This window comes from Eschscholzia californica, unplaced genomic scaffold (assembly GCF_041429995.1).
Source record: "Eschscholzia californica isolate CP2 unplaced genomic scaffold, dmEscCali1.0.p SCAF_3, whole genome shotgun sequence".
In the NCBI taxonomy this organism is placed as follows: domain Eukaryota; kingdom Viridiplantae; phylum Streptophyta; class Magnoliopsida; order Ranunculales; family Papaveraceae; genus Eschscholzia; species Eschscholzia californica.
In genome coordinates, this window is record NW_028238420.1 from 416,521 (window position 1) to 437,773 (window position 21,253).

At 34.9% G+C, this 21,253-nt stretch overlaps 1 protein-coding gene and 1 long non-coding RNA gene across 2 annotated transcripts; one reads left to right on the forward strand and one right to left on the reverse strand.

Moving 5' to 3' along the window:
- The first annotated feature begins 1,719 nt into the window (after positions 1–1,719).
- LOC147547412 (uncharacterized) lies at positions 1,720–3,620 on the forward strand. Its single transcript, XR_015236789.1, has 2 exons — positions 1,720–2,084; positions 2,209–3,620. It is a non-coding gene; the product is annotated as an uncharacterized LOC147547412 (long non-coding RNA).
- A 6,412-nt stretch (positions 3,621–10,032) lies between these two features.
- LOC147547413 (uncharacterized) lies at positions 10,033–12,315 on the reverse strand. The gene is made up of 3 exons (XM_086665470.1): positions 11,571–12,315; positions 10,894–11,296; positions 10,033–10,672 (listed from the first exon to the last, which is right to left on the reverse strand). The coding sequence occupies exons 1-3, from the start codon at positions 12,313–12,315 to the stop codon at positions 10,033–10,035; spliced, it is 1,788 nt and encodes a 595-aa protein (XP_086521596.1).
- Positions 12,316–21,253: the final 8,938 nt, after the last annotated feature.

A 21,253-nucleotide genomic window follows, 5' to 3' on the forward strand; every position in this document is an offset into this window, starting at 1 on the left:
AATAAACTAACTTGTTTAAATTAAGTGACATAAATTCACACCACATCATGTACTAAGCATATAAAAGTGGATTGTCACTTCATTTGTTTCAAACTTCAAAGTAAAGAAATATGCACCCCTTTTGTTTCTTCTTCTAATCAACTCGCAGACATCTTCACTAAGACTCTTCCTAAGAGCCAGTTAGAAAGTATATGTAACAAGCTTGGAGTGTCGAATATCTACTCTCCAACCTGAAGGGGGTGTTGAAGTAATAATGGTATAATATGTAAATATATAATTAATGTAAGGGTAGTATAGTCCATATAGATCATTTGTATTTATCTAAGTCTTTTCCTTTGTAAGAACTATGAGAGAAAAAATAATCAAAGAAAACTAGTTCAACCTTTCTTTACTCTAGATCTACAACACTTTTTTTTTTGGAAAAGATACTTCATTAATGGCCAAAATTAGGTTTTCTTGAATTATATAGTTTTGGAATTTAGGTTTCTGATCAAAAGAAGAAGAAGAAAGAGGAAAATTTGTTGTTGTTAGGAAAGGCAAATAAGAGAGATTCACCACCATTTTCGAATTAAACTTCTCATCCTCGTTCATCACCGAGTCATTATACTAAAACTCAAGGGAAAAGGTCTAAGTTCTAAGTTGATTCAGACTAAATGCTTGACAGTCAGTCGGTATTCATGGCTAACGACTCACAATTCGTTTGCTATTTTGGGGGAAAAATCAGATCTGCGATAATTGTGATGACACAGAGTGACCTCTTCGTCGGGACGGTGGGTGTTTGCACTGGTGGCGGTTTTTCTGTGGTGGTGGCGGTTATCCGGTGATGGCGGCGGTTTTCCGGTGATAGCATCGGCGGTTCTTTCTTTTTATTTTTCTTAATACTGTAATTTTCTTTATTTTCTTTTGTCGGCCTTCAGGGTCTTTTTAGTCGGATTTTTAGGATCCTTTTGTCAACCCTTCAGGGGTTATTTTCTCGGATTTTTAGGATCTTTTGCGTCTGTGTCTAGTCCAATTTCTTTCCCTTCATGAGGCACTTGTGCATTTAAAGGTATGCAACTCTCGTGAAGTTTTCATAGGAGAAAAATAACAATTATCGTCCATGTACATCGTGATTTTATCACTTATGAATGAAAATGTTTCCGATGGATCAAAAAAAAAATCATTGTTGTTTGATTTTTTACAAGGCCAGCGCTTTGGGAAAGCTAAATATTTTTCGGGTTTGAAATTTTAAAGGGAATATGTCGAATTTTAGAAATTTTCCGGGAAATAAATTTTAAGGGGAAATAAAAAAAACCCTCCACCTCACCTCTCTCTCTCCACCTCACCTCTCTGTCTTCTCCGACAAGTCGTCGGCCGGAAAATTTTCCGGCCGGCGACTTGTTGGAGAAGACAGAGAGGTGAGGTGGAGAGAGAGAGTGAAATTTTTTTTTTTCATGGTCACCCGCCGGAAAATTTTCCGACCGGCGACTTGTCGGAGAAGACAGAGAGGTGAGGTGGAGAAGTTATTTTGTTTTCCCAAAAATAAAATTCAAACAAAATTGACCAATTTTTGACTAAATTTTCACACCCGGAAAATTATTTTGCTTTCCCCAAAGCGCTGGCCTTTTATAAAGGTAGATCTAATTCTCCAGGGGGTCTCTTCAAGACCGTCGGATATCACATGTATTAGGGTAGAGGATCCCCTCTTATAAACAGACAGCTTAGTGAACCCTAGCTTCCAACGCTTATGGTACCAACAAGTCCTCTCTCTCTCTCTTGCATCACTTCTACCACCACCACCGCCGCCTGATGAATCTCCCTTCTCCGCTACCACCACCAGCGCCACCACCATTCACAACCAAAAAAACCTTATGTTTCTCATTAGCTGATGGTCTCCTCACTCGTGGTCTTATCTCCTCTGCACAAGGTGTTATTGATAGAATCATTAAGCACTCTTGTTCTATCTCAGAGGTCATCTCAACCGTCCATTTCGCTGTTTCTCGATATCAACTCTGATAGCTATGGACTGTTCCTTAAGAAACTCATTTATTCTGGGCATCCCCATTTCTCAGAAAAGCTTTATACTGTTACTATTATGGGTAGAGGTATATTACCCAACTCTTCAATTATAAATTCTATGATAATTTGTTACTGTAAATTAGGGAAATTTGAGGAAGCCATTGATCATTTGAATCAACTACATCGAATTCGTTGTTCTTTACCTTGTAGGACTGCTTATATCAAATTGCTTCCTGGGTTTTGTATAGTTGGAAAGTTAACAGAGGCATTAGATTTTTATAATATAATAATGGTTGATAATGAAGAGGTAAGCAAAGGGAAAAGAGCTTGATTTAGCTAAAATACTTATACAGTCAGTAGTATAGCCAAGATTGACCCCTCAATGATATCTAGTTTCGAGAGAAGTCTTTCCGGAGAAGCTGATGATCATTTGTTTAGCGATCTTTTAGGAAGCAAAGTCTGTTTTCCAAGTGTGGTTTTCAGCATTTTCATTAGTGCTTTGTGTGCGTGTGGCAAAACTGATCATGCTTGTTGTTTCCTCGACAAAATTAGAGCTCATGGATTAGAGTCTTTGCTTTCAACATACAACTCTCTGCTAAAGTGTCTTTGCAACGAAGGTTCTCTCGAGGCTGCTAAGAAACTGATTGACCTTATGGAGGAAGAAGGCATGCTTCCAAACCTAGCCACATTTAATACTAATAAATGAGCATTGCAAGCGAGGAGACCTGTTTTCAGCATTTAAGGCCTATAACGAAATGAATGAGAGGGGTTTGAAACTGAGTGCTGCAATTTAGATGCTTTGTGCAGCGAAGGAAGGTTAATTGAGGCAGAAACTTTTTTTTTGTGGGATGCTTAGGGCTGGTGTAGCTTCAGTTGAAGGTGTCTACAGGACATTGATCAATGGGTATTTCAAGAATGATAAGCCTTTAAACGCAATTCGTCTTTTTCATAAGATGATAAAGTTTGGGATCAAGCCGAGTTCTCATACTTACGCTGCATTGGTGAATGGGCTAATCAAAAGGAACATGCCTGAGAAGGGTTACTACTATCTAAAATGTATGTTGGATGATGGGTTTGATCCAGATGTTGTTCTTTACACCATGCTTATCCATCAGTTTTGCAGGAAAGGAGATATCCCGTTCGCCTTGAGTTTATATGATCTAATGGGTAAAAAGGATATTGACCCTAATTTGATTACTTTTGGATCATTGATTAGTGGTGTTTGTAGAAATTTGAATGGCATTTCTTTCGCTTGAAGAGACAATCTTGATAGAAAGTGGTCAGGGAGAGCTAAAGGCGAACTTGCATTCTTACTCAGTAAGATGCCAATCAACCATTATCAAGGACCTCTTTGGTGGTCTTCCGTAGAAATGTTTGAACGTGCGTGGAAGTTGATCCAAGATGCAAAAGAAAAAGGACTAAGCCCTGATTTGCATCTCCATAATGCTATAATGAATGGATATTGTAGATTAGGGCGGATAAGAGATGCATATAAGCATCTTGAGTCGATGCCAGAAGAAGGTTTGGTTCCGAATCTGGTGTCGTACACCATTCTTGTTGATGGATGTATAAGAGTTGGTGAAACTGACAAAGCAATAGAGGTGTTCAACAAAATGCACTCACGTGGTTGTGTTCTGGACAGAGTAACATACAATGCACTATTAAAAGGTAAATTGGTAGTAAAATTATGTCATGTTATGTTTTTACACTCTTTGAAGTATAGATGAAGCTCCACACTAACTGATTTAATCACTCGTGTTCATACACAAGAATATTTTTCTCAAGCATAAACGCTATCTCCTTGTTCTGAACATGCTTCCACAACTTGTCGTTTTAGTGCGTCATCTGGAAACTTTCGTCTCTTAATCATCATATCAATCAATTTATGTGATTCTAGTAAATTTCCTTGTCCAGATGGAACACGAAGCACTCTATTATAATTAGAATTACTAGGTACATAACCATAATGAAGCATTTCCTCACATATCTTGAAGGCAGAAGAGTACTTGATGCTTTATCTCTTATGCGCCTATGAATAGAAGGGCTTATACCCAAGTAAGGTTTCTTATGATAGATTACTTAAATCTAGTTGTGATATTACAATGGCAAGGTCGGTGACCATTAGAAAGCATCTCCCGACACGCCCTAAACGGAATATCGCGACAAATATCACAACCAGATTTAAGTATTCTGTCATAAGAAACCTTACTTGGGTATAAGCCCCTTTTATTCATCGCCTGCATAAGAGATAAAGCATCAAGTACTCTTCTGCCTTCAAGATATGTGAGGAAATGCTTCATTATGGTTATGTACCTAGTAATTCTAATTACAATAGAGTGCTTCGTGTTCCATCTGGACAAGGAAAATTACTAGAATCACATAAATTGATTGATATGATGATTAAGAGACGAAAGTTTCCAGATAACGCACTAAAACGACAAGTTGTGGAAGCATGTTTAGAACAAGGAGATAGCCTTTATGCTTGAGAAAAATATTTTTGTGTATGAACACGAGTGATTAAATCAGTTAGTGTGGAGCTTCATCTATACTTCAAAGAGTGTAAAAACATGACATAATTTTACTACCAATTTACCATTATATAAAGTCTCAAGGGCTTCATAAAAAAAAGAGTCCATGGGTATATAGACCAAAATCATTTTGATAATAGGTTTATAGACCATTCCTCTTAGATTATGGATTTTTAGTCCTTTTACAAGAAGGGCATAAAGTATGGATAATTTTTTGGATATTACCCAATGTATCCTAAATCTAAAAAACCCGGGATATTTGAATTTCCGAGGGTTTTGGGAAACTTTCCCAAAACCGCCGGGCGTGATTTCGGGCCGTACTAAGGAAGCCGAAACAGAAAGTGTTAACTATCCCTTCATAAATTCATTTTCTCTCTCTAAAATACCCGATTTCTAATTTCATCAAATCTCTTCAGAAGATCGAATCGATAAACCCTAAATAGATCTAGAAACCCCGAAAGTTTATATCATTTCATCTTCTCCATTCATCTTTTACATTGAAGAATCGCTTCAGGTGAAAAGGTAAGTTGTAAAGTAAACCCCTTTTCGTTATAAAATCGATTGAAAGCGAAACGATTTGTTCTTTCAGTTTAAATCGTTATAAATAGTTGTTGCATGTCAGTTTAACTTCATATTGAAGAGGTTTTGTTGATTTTGGTAAAGATTTCTCTCTAGATATGATGTTTGTTTTCGTTTTAAAGGAGATTAAGACAGATTTAGGGTTTTTTCGTTCGTTATTATTTAAAAAAGGGGTACAAAATCGATTTTGTCTCATGATTAATAGATCTTTAGATGTTTACAAAGAAGGGATCGACATTAAAATCTTTTGTTTTACTTGAAAAACCTAAATATTCTTTTTAAACTTTTATTTCTGTTTAATAATAAGATAACTTTGTGTTATAAAAAACAGATAATTTATATAAAATTAAACAATATTTCTTAAAAATGGTTTAATGAAATATTTGATCTTGGTTTGGGGTTTAATGAGATGTCCTTTACATTGCAGCAATAGTTTGATAATGGCTCCAAAAGGGAAATCTAAAGCGAATGTTACAGAAGAAAAAAGCACATTAAGAAGGAGTCCTATGAAGAGAAAGGCCACTGTCGAAGAAGTAGTTGTTAAGAAGAAATCGAAAACAAAAGAAACATCAGTATCTGAGGTAAAGTATCTGGAATTTGTTCTAATTTATTGTTATTTTGAATGATAAATTATGATTTACATACATATATGTTTTTTTCTTTTAACAAATTATGCCTAGTTTGATGTACAAATTTGGGATATAACTTTAAAGAATTCATTCTGTCTAACAAATTTCCAATCATGTTAGTTAAAGTATGCATACTTTAGATGAAGAATGGCTGACGGTTTACAATTGTGTTTTTTTGTCGTATTTGCAGGCTGGTGGTAGTTCAAAAAGTTTGAAGATTAAGGACAAAGGAAGCTCTAGTAAGTGGATTGATATAGTAGGTGAACAGAAATTAATACCGGTGCAAAAAACATCGGCACTATTCAGATACACTCTCAGCAAACCAATAGAGTTAATCAATAGCATACGTACCTACATGACTGAAGAAATGAAGGAGGAGATTAGCAAAACTCCTTTCAGTCAATTGTTTGATGCTATGGCAGAAGGTACGATATTAAGGGAGAATTATACTATTCGTCCTACAATTGCCATTTTGGATGTTCTTTGTCGATATAAAAAATCGACAAAGAAATTTGTTATTGGGGGTAAAGAGTTAGAATTCAAACCCGAAGATGTATCTTTGTTGTTGGGAATGCCAATGGAGGGTTCTGAATATGAGGCATTCCCTAAGAAAAATGACCTAGATCCTTTGAAGTGTGCTTTCTTGAACAAATACTTCAAGGAAACACTTGAAGCATCAAGAAACAAAAATATGGGTCTCTCAAGTGCTGTTGTTGGGAATGCACTAATCAAATGCGTAAGGAACAGTGAACCAGCAATAGAATTTGTTCAACTTCTAATTATGATGTTTTCGGCAAGCTTCCTATTTGCTACTTTGGCTGGTTTCACTGTATTGCCTAGTATTTATAAGAACATCCATTCTAGAAGAGCAATCAACAGGGTGTCATGGCCAAGAGCCATACATTCATATATGATGGAAACGATCGAGAAGCATTCAGAAGACCCCACCAAAGCATCTGGTTGCTTGTTACTGTTACCTGTGAGTATTCTTTTTTGAATTAATTTGTTATTTAAATAGCATATTCTTTCTTATAAAGTATGAGTAATTTTTAATACTTTTTTTTTTTTCTTTAGTTCTGGGTGTGTATGCATACTAATCTGTATGCGAAGAATGCACTGAATGAAACAAGAACCCCAAGGTTCTTGAGGTGGTCTGTTGATGGATTCAAGAATGGAATGGAAAATGAATTAGCTGGTCTTGAACCCGAGGAGGTAAAACCAACTTTTAATGTGAACTTTTATTAATTAAAGTATAATTTCTTTATAAATATATTGTATTTCTTTTTCCATTATATGTGATTTATCATACATTACATATAATTTATGATAAATTATTCGAATGCATATAAAGAACACCCTGTGATTTATGTAACTCTTTACATGCAGGTTTATGAGGATGTTGTGGATGATGTGAGTGAAGAAGAGAAAGAAATGTTGAAGTTTACAGAAAAGGTAGTTGTGGATATACCTTTTGATGAAGAGTTGAATAGGGTGGAGAAAATCGAAGCCCTAAGTAGAGAAGTAAGTAATCAAAGAGAAGAATTAAAGAAAAAGGATGAGGAAATTGAAAGTTTGAGGAATGAAGTAATACAATTGAAGTTACTTCTAAATTCTGAAAAGAGGGAGGAATCATTGATGGATGATTATCATAATGAAGGAATGGGTCAAGATAATGGGGACAAGAATGAGGATGTAGATAATGTTGGGGATAAAGAAAATGTCAATGATGAGATGTCTGATGGAGTAGAACATGATGATAAAGTACAGGAAGATGAAAATGTGGAAGAACAACAACAGGAAGGTCAGTATTTATTCATACTTTTACTTTTGTATATTACTCATTATGGTAAAGTATGGATACTTTACATAAAATATAATTTTCACAAAATAAATTATATATTATTTATATGTCAATTTAGTGATGAATCCATTTTTTTTTATATGATTGTTGTTTTCAGTTGATGATGGAAACGTGCCATGCACGGCCATTGTGTTGGTGCCTAATGAGGAAGAGAAGCAATATAGTTCAACTCCCAATTTTGATTTGGGAATAGATTTCACAAATGCACCCGACTTCACCGACGTTGTTCAAGTTGCTCAAGCATATGAAGAGAATGCTGAAACAGAAAGACTCGTAGATGATGACTTTGTCGAGACTACTCCAACATCAGTAAAGAAGAAGAGAACAAAATCAAAAGCTATTAAGGGTGGATCGGACAGAACAGTTGATGGGGGTGAAACACCTAAACAGAATTCTCTTATTAAGAGAATCAAACAAGCTCCGAGAACAAGGAAACAAACTGAAAAGGCCGAGCCAAAAGAAAAGGCCGAGAAAGATAAAAAGAAGGAAATTGGGAAAAAGGAGGTAGTCAATGTTGAAGAACAAGATAAAAAGGGGAAGGGAGTTTCGATTGATGATGATGAACCACTTAGCAACTGGAAGAAGAGCAAGGTTTGGAAGAAAGTGAACCAGAATGAGAAGGGTCTGCTTGAGGAGTTCAACCAAGGAGTGAAGATGAAGTAATGAATTTGAAGTTTTTCGAATCATTTTCAATATGTTATGAAATGTTTTGTTGTTTGTGTTACATTATGATGATTGTAACAAACATAATCTAATATATATAATATAATATAAATATTTTGCTATAAATTAATCTGTTAAACTAACAACAATTAACATGCAGAACAATTGTATGGGAATCAAATCTAACAAGTGATGTTAGAGGAAGAGAGGTGAATTGGCTTATGATGAACTGTGAAACCGATGCTCAGCTTATAAATTGGTGGTCAAAGCATCTATCTTCAAAAGTTTTAAAAGGGGCTGGACAAGTTTTCGTTCTCGCATCTGAATTATGGGTAAGTTTTAATTACAGAAGTCATAATTTCATAATAGAAAAGTTTTTATGTGTATAAATTACATGTTTTGTCAACTAAAAAGGTTTGCATGATGAGAAAACTATGTATACTTTATTCGATTCAAGTGTTTTGTTTGTTGTAAAGTATGAATACTTTATAGCAGTGTACCTGTTTTTTTTATACAGTATGTGTTTTTTATTTGACAGACAATGATAAATTGCAAGTCAGCCCAGTCAAACATAGACCCCCACCTATCCGGACGGTTATTAAAGGAGGCTGAAAGAGGGCTTATATCTTATATAGTGGCTCCAATGTGTCATGCGATGAGTACAGATGTTAGTAGGGGTATTCACTGGACTTTGTTAGTATTTGATTATTTTGATCAGTCTTGGACCCATTACAACTCGTTGTTCTTTGACATAAAGCTACGTAAACAATGTGAAGAAAATGCTGCAAGATATGGACAATACATATTAGATGTGCTTCACAAAACAAAATATGTGAGTCCTAAATTTAAGAAGAAATGTAAGATTTCGAAGACGCCGTATGATCATCAACAAGGAGAAAAGTAAGTACATAATATTTCACATTTTTAAGATTACTGTAATGCATACAGATAGTTACATAGTTTATAAATTATTTTGTGGTTTCATACTAAATTTTATATCAATGATTGACAGTGCGGATTGTGGACTATTTGTTATGCTTCATATGGATTTAGTGTTTATGAAACATTACAAATGGGCAGTACCGGAGGAATACCTTGCAAGAGATTGGATTGAATTAGCTCAGCGTAGAAGAGCGGAACTGACGTACGAGCTATTGAATGAAACCAGAGATTTGTGGAAAAAATCTTTAATATAGTTTAGATTAAAGTATGGTTTTATGTTTTGAAATTTAAAATAGTTGTAATGAATTACAATTGCCAGTTTGAAGTATAAAATATTTTGATGGTTGGAACTGTAATTTTTAATTAAAAATTCATATTTGTTAAAAAATGTCTGAAATATATCAAGTTTCTTCCTTTCATTTATTACATAAACATGAGTAACGTTTTGATAAATAACGTGTTATGTAGTAAACACGTAAGAAATATGAAATAAAGTACGGACAACATGAGACAAAGTATGAATATTTAAGAATAAATAACAGTAAATTTATGAAACAAAACAAGAACTTTTAACCAGAACACGTTATGTAAATTTAAATTCTGTAAAAACTTTAACAATTTTGCACCAAAATACATAAATTGTACTGTATTTTGTGTAATTGGTTTTGCTAACATATACACCACATATGTTAGGCAAGTATAACCTTCATGTAGAGAATAAACTTCTGATAGAGAATAAAGATAGAATAGTGAAACAAAACATAGGAAAAAACGATTGCATATTAGAAAATTATGTGGATTGCAAGTGTTATGTAACATATATTTAAATACATCAGATGTTTACCCTACATGTTTTCCGATTGTGGTATGAAGGTTGCTTACACCTACCACATATCCTTAATTTTCTTGGCATATTCCCAGAGCTCTCGATCCGTACTGTTCTTGGACGACCTGGTCTACGACGAATCAACGGTGGGAGAATTTTGGTGGCTTCATCAAAAATCCTTGGTTCATCAACATTGGATATAGGCATTATATGTTCCTGGTAAGTCTTCACATAAGACTCCGTTGTCCAAATAGGATCGTAAAAACAATCTTGTTGGTCTTCAGACAAGCTTTTAATACACAACATTGCGTGTTCACAAGGAACACCATCAACTTGCCACCTTCTACAAGTACAAGAAATCTGTAGAAGATTAACACAATGAGAAGGTTCTGAGTAAACCTCGAATATAAATGGGGCAGCCTGGGCAATATTACAGGTTGCAGCACTATCATGTTTTGCTTTCAACAAATCAGTTATGGTTGGACACAAGAACGTCGTCCATTTTTTAGACAATTCCCTTGCTGTGTTCATTTTGTTCATTATATGAATACGAATTGCCTCCAACATTGCTGTAATTGGTAGTCCACGAGCATGTCGAATCTGATTGTTAAAGGATTCTGAGAGTTGAGATGATATCGCCGTGTATCTGTATCAAATAAAACGTATATAAATTTTAAATATTTCAGCCTGAAGTCGATAATTTTTAACAAAAAGAATACATACTTTTCTATAAACTATCGGATATGCGGTGTAAAATACGTGTTATTTGTTACTTAAAGTCAAAACTGTATACGGTACAATATGTACTGTCAACATAAATTATCAATATAGTAAATGAAATGAATACACTTATTTATCAGATCGTACCTTATACCGGGAAAGAAAGCATCTGCCCAAGAGGCAGGGTCTAAGGAATTAAAAAATGCTGCAACTTTTGAACCACCCATTTGTATCATCTGATTAATAGTTGCGTGATATTCAGATTCGGGGAGAGCTCTAGCAGCCTTGAAAATTAATGTTTGGAAGAATTTTGATTTTCTAGCTCCATTTGCCAATCTTAAATTCAGATTGTTCCTTAGATGCCATACACAGAAGGAATGGTGTGCTGTCGGGAAAATGTTCTTGACACCGTTGATTATACCATTGTGACGGTCTGAAATAAAGATATACGTCTTTTCCATATTCAGAGCATTGCGCAAATGCCTTAGAAACCAGTCCCAATTTTGGTCATTCTCAACATCAACAACAGAATATGCTAACGGAAATAGACCTGTAATTTGTAAATATTTAAGTGAAAGTATGAAACTTTAAATATTCATCAAGCAATCTTATGTAAAATCCTCATATTGTATGGTAAATTTTACATAATATTCATACTTTAAAGTATGAAACCTTAATAAAGTATGACAGTATTATGTACAATTATGCATACTTTATCGTAAATGTAAAATAATCTATATAAAATGATAGAAAATGATGTTGAAAAATGAGATACTTTTATAGATTAATTTGGATGAATTTTATAAAGAATGTTCAGAAATTACCATTGTTACCGTCTTTAGCCACAGCAGCCAGTATACAACCGTTAAAACGAGTCTTGCAAAATGTACCATCCACATATAAAACTGGTCGACAATATTGAAAGCCAGCTATACAAGCATGTGGTGCAATGAAAATTCTTTTAAATCTCCGAGACACATCGTCAACTTCAAGTTGTACTATGCTGTTTGGGTTGGTACGTGAAAAGGCATCAGCATACCATCTAAGTTTTGCATATGAGTCTCCTTCTTGACCAAATGCTTCATTCATTGCTACTTTCTTCCCCTCATAAGTGTAGTAATATGGAAGTTGGACAGCATAATCTTTCAAGAAGTCTTTTTTCAGACTTGCTGTCGAACGATCCGGGCTTCTTGTAACATCATCTAAAATAAGTTTCCCAACAAATGAACTGTTTAGTTTGGGTTTCTTGGTCTTCTTAATGAAATCTTCACAGTCATGTTTCATTTCCATGTCTTTCAAAATAAACATGGATTCGCATTTCAATGGCGCACATCCATGTACTCTCCATTTGCAATCTTCAACAGGACATACAGCTGTTACCCGCTTCGAATCATTTTTAATAAATTTAAAATCATGGCCAGTATTTATACTATATTGACGAAGAGCAAATCGAAATGCTTTAGCACCCCCGGGAAATAATTGACCAGGTTCTGTAAACATTTTATCCCAACCATCAGATTTTAATATCGTCTTCTTGCTTTGTAATGATAAATCTGCTTGAATCTCCATCTGTTCTGTAAAACATAATTATTGATATTGTAAAACAGAAAAATTGTTTTGATACGAAAACAATTGAAAATGTAAAGAACAAAATACGTACTTATATCTGTATGTATGAGAATATCATTCATTTGTAAATAAAGTACGCATACTTCGTCGCATGTAAAATTGTAATTTATACCTATTACAACATTTTATAGACAACTATGTAAGAAAGTATGCGTACTTTGTGATAAATTACATATATGTACATGTTATTTACAACATAATATTATTAAAAAATATATATAATGTAACGTAAATTATACATAATGTATAATACATACCAAGTATTTTCTTTACAGATCTGAGATTAAATGACTGAAATCTAATACCCAACATTACCTGTACTATCAGTTCAATTTGATGTGAAGATAATATTAGCTGTGAGAAATCGAAATATTTGAATGAAAACATCAGATCTAGATTACATGGATTCAATAAAAATGAAACAGAGATATCAAATACATGAAATAACACTTTAGTTATGGAAAATAACAGCAATACAGATTCATTGTAAATGATGAATGGAAAAGACGATCATTTGATATTTATGAAATCTTCAATATGAATCGTTAACTATAAGCAAATGTACATAAGATGTTAAACCTGAATAGTTGTGGCTAGAATAAAGAGAAGATGAGTAAAAACTGTAAATGACAATGGAGTTTGTGATGATGGCTCTTGATTGAATACTAATCAATGGAGTTTTTTACAGCTGGGCGAGAGTTTAATGAAGGTTTAATGATGATTTCATTTTTAGAGAGGTAATGGGAAAGTTTCTGGATTTCGGTTTCGGAATTATAGAGAGAGAGTTGTTAGTTACATAAAGAACGTGATTGGAGAGAGAAAGTTGAGATAAATATGGAGAGAAATCTAAAACGGTTTAGAAGGAAAATCACGATTAGATATTAACCGAAGGTTAATATAGGTATTGCATATATAATAAATATTATATGGATTTGTGTAATCTCTCTAGATGACACTAAAAGGACCGGATATCTATTAAGATTATTATTTAGGTTTTCAAATCCTTTTTAGGATTATAGAGGATTAAATCTCCTATTAGGACCCTATTTTTGGTCTATAGACTCAAAAATTATAAAAAAAAAAACAAGAGTTTCATCGTCACAAACTCGTAGCTCATAACACTTAAGCAAACCAAAAAACGAAAAATAAAGTCATGTTGTCCAACATCTCAAACAAAAGAATTTTTCTTTTCAAAATTCAATGTAATGCATCAACTCCTAACGAGACCATCATCCAAGGATGTTTTCATCTTCGTCATCACTAGTTCCATCACCAACAATATACAAATCAAACAACTATTACTAACACAATTAACACATATCGAACAACTATTACTATTTACTAACACATACTAACAATTAAACAAATTGTTATTACTAACACTAACACTATAACAGTGTATAAGTATAACAGTAAGTCAGTAACCTATATTGCAAAAACAAAAAATAACAGTAACCTATTGCTAGCCTATTACTAACACATATTTTGTTTAGTATTAGTCTAACACCTTTCAACAATAACTTATAACTTAGTATTTCTTCATAAACATAATAATATTAGTATTACTAATGAAAACCTAGAGAGAAATCGAGAGAATGACTGAATGAGTATGAAAACCTAGAGAGAGAGAGAGAGAAGAACACCTAGAGAGAGATAGAAGAAAACCTAGAGAGCGAGAGAGAAGAAAATCGAGAGAAAGAGAGAAGAAAATCGAGACATACCTGTTGTTTTGGCTGCTGCTTGAGTCCTTCCCGTTTGTAGAGAGAGAGAGAGAACGAAGGAAAAAAACCCTAAACCCTCTATTTTATTTTCAAATTTCTAAATACACACCAGTGGTTTGAAGCGTACGCTTTGATGCGTACCGCCCCGACTCGTACGCTTCGGTTGAAGAAAGCGTACGAGTTGATTTTGATGACAAAAGCGTACAACTCGGTTCGGTTGGGTTACTCATCGAAGCGAAGCGCGCCTCGATGTGCCCGCTTCAATCGCTTTTTCAAACATTGGGCGGTAGTCCTTCTCCTGTGGTGTATAAGGCAAATAGAGTCGGTGTGGGATAAGCCCCTCTGTTTCAGTCTTGGTAGGAGCCTCTGTGGCGCTGCTTCTTTTTTTTGCTGCTCCTCCCTGTGACGGTGGGGGAGAGCAGGCTATCTTGTATGTTATCCTATGTAATTGGGGAGGCATCTAGTTCCCGGTTACCTCTCCATGACCTTTTACAGTTTTCCGTCACAATTCTTATTCCTTTTGTATCTTCCGCTTTTTCTAATATTAATTCAAAGTTTCAAAAAAAAAAATCTATACTTGGTCTTGTGGCATATACTTGTCTCTGACAAGGTAAACTTAATCAAACCTCGATACCGTATTAGTTGATTACTACTTCTCCTCCTCCCATGACCTATCACTGTTCAGAGTTTAATGATTTTTAACCTGCTGATTCCTTTTTTATATTCCCGTCGGTGAAAGAGTGGACTTGTTCTACCACCAAAGAGTTACGTTATCTGCAGCTTATGACCGAAGGTTTTTCAAATCAAACTGCTAAGCTAGACCCTTGGTTGACATATTATGATAATCTGCTCATTTGTAATTGTGCATTGCTAGTTGCTATGATATGTTTTGAGAAGCTAACTAGTAAAGTTCTGGGCTTCTAGTAAGAAGCCAAAAAGATATCATTTTTGTAGTAGGATTCTTAACAGGTGGGTAACTACTAGAATTTGGAGGAAAACATTAAGGGGCTATATTTGTCTTCTACTTGATGCCTTGATGAGTTCATTCATATGTCACATAACTACATAAGTCATCTATATGTTGGCATTTGGCCCCTAAACTATCATTTCCATGTGGTCTAATCAGTTCTAGTTTTTGAAGCATTTATCTTCAATGTTTTAAAATACGTTTTTATGCCTTAAGGCGGTTTGCTCTCACAAGACGAGGCGGCACTGTTTTCTTGTAAGAAAAATGATATCAATTATATAAGAACATAACATAGTTTTTATACTTTACTACTATAATATAAAATCGTAAGTGTTTAATAAACAAAAATACTATTATTTTTGTGTTGCCCAACTCAAAAGTAACAGGTTACTTCAAATGCCCACGTTTTATTCTCGAGTTCAAATACGTAAGCCTCGAGGCGCGCCTTGAGAGTTACACTTCAAAGTTTTTTAAAACATTGTCTATTTTTGTGCTGACCCAAGTGTACATTTAATTTGGTTTTAATCATGCAGAGATTCTTACATTACGACATGTTTTTCCAATTACAGTGCCTCCGCTATCTCGCCAAACATGTATTGTGAAAGTGCATAATATGTCTGGTAGGGTCAGTAATTTATGTAACACCTAATGTGATCGTAACCAGACACATAGCGCACCAGGTAGACTCACCTTGGCCTAGTAGTACCCGATAGAAAGCCTTTTCCTTCAAACATAACCTTCCTAGATCACCAAAAGGCCATGCCGAAGTGTAAGACAGCGCAGTGCCCCTATCTAGGTATTTGTTTAGGATGTTCTTTTTGGGTATTTATCTTCGTCGCTATAATGTTTCCATGTAGTGTGCAAGTGTGTTTTCATACGACATTTTATGAATGTGTTATTTTCATACTAAATTAACGTAACACAAGATTTTTTGAAAGATCGTTGTATCATATAAGCGATAGAATAAAACATGAATTGTCGACTAGATATCGTATGAAAACTATGGGTAAACTAGTAAACTTCTGTAGAAACAAAACCAAATTTATATATTTGGATCATTAGGAAGTCTTTTAGCCGAACGTCGAAAGACAATGGTAAGAGGAGCAGAAAATGATATCAGTCATAACATAGGGGCCAACGTGAAAGAGCTCATATAAATTCATTTGGGCTCCTCCAATTCACTTGGGTTCCACAAAAACACCACACTAATCATGTATAGTACATGTGAGACTATTATTCCCACCACTTCCTAATCAAAATTTGAAAAAAAAAAGGTTGAAGCCAATATTTCTTTAAACAATAAAGCTAGATCAACGCTCACGGGGTCCTTTAATAGATTTCTGTGATTTAATATTAGTGTCTCCATAAAATGATTAGACAAAATATAAATAAAGGCCGCGGCTTTGGGGAATAAAGAAAATTCTCCGGGGAATAAAGACTTTTCTTAAAACTAGTCAAATAAGATTGACTTTTTATGTTTCTTTTTATTGCTAAGGAGCTTCTAATTTTAGAAGATGCTATAAAAAAGGTTCTTCCATCTCATCACCTCTCTCTGCCACTTCATCTTCTCGACATCTCATCATCTTCTCCGGCGAAAGTCGCCGGCCGGCCAATTTTCCGGCCGGCGACCTTCAAACATAAAAAAAAAACTAATTAACTTTCTCTCTCTCTCTCTCTCTAATTTTTTTTTCTTTTCTCTCTCTCTCTCTAGAACAGATCTAGAGAGAGAGAAGGTATGTTCTCACGAACAGGTTTCAATATGAGAACAGATCTGCTCTCCTCAAGTCTAGACCATTACTACTATCTTCCCATTTCAGAACCACCACCAGCATCAAAACTATGGCGACTAGTAGTAGTAGTAGTAATAAGGCAAGGCTGAGGGGTGTAGTTTTTGACATGGATGGAACTTTAACAGTACCTGTTATTGATTTTCAAGCTATGTATAAAGCTGTACTTGGTGAAGAAGAATACACTTCAATTAGATCAAAGAATCCTTCTACTGGTATTGATATTTTACATCATATTGAAACTTGGTCTCCTCATAAACAAACCAAAGCTTATCAGATCTGTTTCCCACCATTGAAGGTCTGTTCTCTCTCTCTAGATCTGTTCTAGAGAGAGAGAGAAAAGAAAAAAAAATTTAGAGAGAGAGAGAGAGGAGAGAGATAATTAAAAAAAAAAATTTATGTTTGAAGGTCGCCGGCCGGAAAATTGGCCGGCCGGCGACTTTCGCCGGAGAAGATGATGAGGTGTCGAGAAGATGAAGTGGCAGAGAGAACAGATGAGATGGAGGAGAACTTTCAAAAAAATTTATTCCGTATTCCCCATAAAAATTTATTCCCCGAAGAATTTTCAAAAAAATCTGGATTCCCTCGAGAATTTATTCCCTGGAGAATTTTCTTTATTCCCCAAAGCCGCGGCCATAAATAAAATGGTTGAATGCTCCTTGATTGGAGTCATACAACTTGCTGGAGTAACCAAACAACTCTTTCAGGAATGGGATTTCATTGCGGAGTATATTCCATTGTGAGGTCAACGACTCAAATTGAATACAAGTACTGATACAGGAGCATCCGGGCCGGGCTCGTAAAATCGCGAGACCATAGCTTAGTCGGCTAAGTCATTAGTTATAGAGAAGTCCTAGTTTAGTAAGATTCATAATGAATCCAGGTTTAGGAAGTTACCTTATGTTAGTATTACTATTATTTAGGAAGTTTCTATGTTTGAGTATCTTTAATAATTAGGAATCCTAGTTTGAGTCTATCTAGGAAAGTCTAATATCTTATAAAAGGAGGTTTATATTGATATTGAAGAGAATAACCAATAAGTTCAATAAAGTTTACAGTTATTTAGAGTTATTTTATCGTTCTTCATTCTATTTTATTATCTTCTTTTAATTCCGCTGCGACTACATCAAGTGTATCAGAGCCATATTTTTTTAATCGTTCACAATGGTTAACACTACTATTCCTCTTGAATGTTGAAAAAATTTCTACGTTTATGTTGGGATCCCATTCGCGATCAGGGGCGGCCCAAAGCAGACAAATCGGCTGCTTTGGACCTCACTTGATGAAGGGCCCCAAAACCCAAATTACTTGAAGGCACTGGCTGTTTTGGGCCTCACTTGATGAAGGGCCCCAAAACTCAAATTACTTGAAGGCACTCCCAAGGAAAAAAAAGAAAAAGTTAATCAAACTTTTTAAGTCCATTGAATGTCGAGCGCCAACCCACTTAGTAGTTTACGGTACCTGTTTTGGATGCAAACTTTAGTAACAACCAACTGTGAGGCCCATAAAGGCAAATTAAAAACCTACTCTAACAGAGAAATTAAAAACCTATTATAACTTGGTTTAACTCTTTCCAAAAAGAAACCTGGTCTAACTTTTTATTTCTACAATCATAAATGATATTCTAACCTTAATAGTTTCTCCACCATTTTCTAATTTTTCTTTATACTCTCCTATAAATTATTAATGTTATGTTTCGGGGGGATTGTGAGTCCAAATAAAATCTCCAACCGTTATCTCTCTCAACTCTACCAAGAGATAATGGTTCTCATCTTTTTTCTCCGTCATTGTTTACTCCGTATTCTATTTTTGAAATGGACCCATGATAGATTTCTTTTCTTTTTTTTTTTGAAATGGACCCATGATAGATAAGATCAAACCGGAAATACCATTTGTCTCATACTACTCTCTCAATACAGAATCTCATATTATGAAAAATAATAATGGTTTGCTCATATCGAACTCGAAGTGCATGCTATTATTACTTTTTTTTGTTGAAATGCATGCTAATATTACTTATTATTCATATTTTATATAGGGAAGGCATAGTCTTCTTTTTCTCTCAAACAAAAACTCATTGGCGCCAAGCGTGAGGAAATGCTAGACGATTGGTAATTTCTCCCCCAACCAGGATAAAAGACACTATTGAAGCGGCCTATCGCATGCATATTTTATGTACATCTGGTTGCACAAATTGCGTAGTATCATACATAGCTATTTCAGGTGTTACCCATCCGCCAAGAGAGTTTATAAACAAATAAAGATCCTTGGTACCATCCTCTATTGTAAGATATATCATGAGACCAATAAGTTGATTCGAGATCTCACACTATCAACGTTTTGGCTCTATTTTTTGAGTTAGTTATATTTGATGTTATCTCTCTTTAAAAAGAATCAAATTCTATCTTATCATTAAACAAGATATGACAGAAGAATTAGACTACGCATAATTAGTATTTTGCATCTCAAAGACAAGAAAAATGTTTTCAAAACATACTCAGCTCATCCCTATATGTAAATTTATCTATTTTTATCAAGTTTATATGTTTTAGTCATTTTTTTATACTAATTTACTTGCTAGGGCAAACAATTAATTTTTATAGCTAGTGTAAAAAGGGCCTCAAATTTTTCTTCGCTTTAGGCCTCCAAACTACTTGGGCCGCCCCTGTTCGCGATACAACTCAATTTTATACTGATCGAGAAGATGAAAGAAAATTCATCAAGTTCATAAAATTCCACTCTTCGAAGGTCAATTTCATATAAATTTCTGGATTCAACACATGGAAGATTGGTTCAGGAATCAAGAAGTTCAAGACATAGATAAGGTCTTTTTGGTTGAGCAACATATGTCCGAAAGAATCTATGAAGAATTCAATGCACCGCAATGAAGACTCATTGATCAAGGTAAACAATTCATAGATAATTGGGTTATATTAAAAAGTATCCTCATGTATGATTTTCTTCCTCTCGATGAATATTTGTCATGTGTCGAAACAAAAATTGAATCGAGAAGATAGTTCCCCGAAGTTACTTCAATCACTAAAATCGATGATATCGAAGGAGAAGTTCTGGAAAAAAGGAACAAAATTCAGTCTGACCTAAATCTTAGCCGAGATATGAAACATCCATGTCTGACCAAATTTTATGTTTCATACGAAATCCAGGGAGACGACATCCTTGTTTCAAATCATAAAATTTTTACACCACCATCGTCTCCTCTTATTTCAGAAAATCAAGGAAACTTTTTCCTCCACCCTAGCGAAACCGAATTTAACACTCAAACCCTAATCGGAAATTTCACCATCTCTCCATTTGGACACACCAATCGTCCCTCCTATATTGGTCCTACCCACAACACACATCACCCTAATCAACTACCTGTTCACCCAACAATACTAGGACCAAACAATTCTAGTTTTTCCATAAACAATTTCCCTTCACTTTACCCGAGTGTTAAACCACTAAACCTTAAAATCTATGACCACCCTTCGTCCCGATACCAGCTCACAACCGACAAACCCCTTCACCATAACAAGATCGTTTGCACATCACTTCAATTGTCATATTATTCTGTTAGGAACGGAATTCTGGAATTAGGGTTTCCTGACGATGGTTATCACTATATTCTTCATATGGGCGAAATTAAGAAGAGTGGAGGTGGTTCTGCATATTATGAGAGCAGTAAAACACAGCTTGATCAAGTTCCTCTTGATGTAAATATTTTTACCAAAATGAACCAAAATTAAAAATATTTAGGGTATTTTTAGTTTGCATGTAGTACAGGGCCACATTTTTGGAGTTTGCTTCAGGCCACCAAAATGTCAGGGTCGACCCTGGACATCGGGCCATAACAGTAGTTCTTACAATGTTGTCGTCGGTGATGGGAAGAATGACAACCAGCATTAGTCTTCACCATGATGTGTCATGTCTCTCAAAACGAGATGACGCATCAATGTCGTTGATGTATGACGTTTGTTCAGATTTCCTAAAAGTGGATGTACAGGCAAGTTCATACGAACTGTTGGGATGTTGACTACTATTAACGGTAATCATGATACATCAAAGATGTCATAAGTTCGATACCCTTAATAATCCTATCTCAAATAACTGAAGACTCCACTTTTTCTGGGATTCGAACGTGAGACCTCCAGAGCTTTCTGGAGTTTATGTCAATACCTTAGACCACTTGAGCTACCAACTGTTGACGGCGCCTAGAGATTTGACTCTGGTGCACCTTATGTGCCTTAAATTATCAGTTGACATTTAATGATACTCAAAAGTAGTTTTTAGCCTTTGTTGGGCTATATAACTAACGTCCAAGGTTTTCACCGTTTAAAGACTAGTCATCTAGTCCAGTTGGTGCTCAATCCCCTAACCTAAGACAGACCTAATCTAAATGTCCA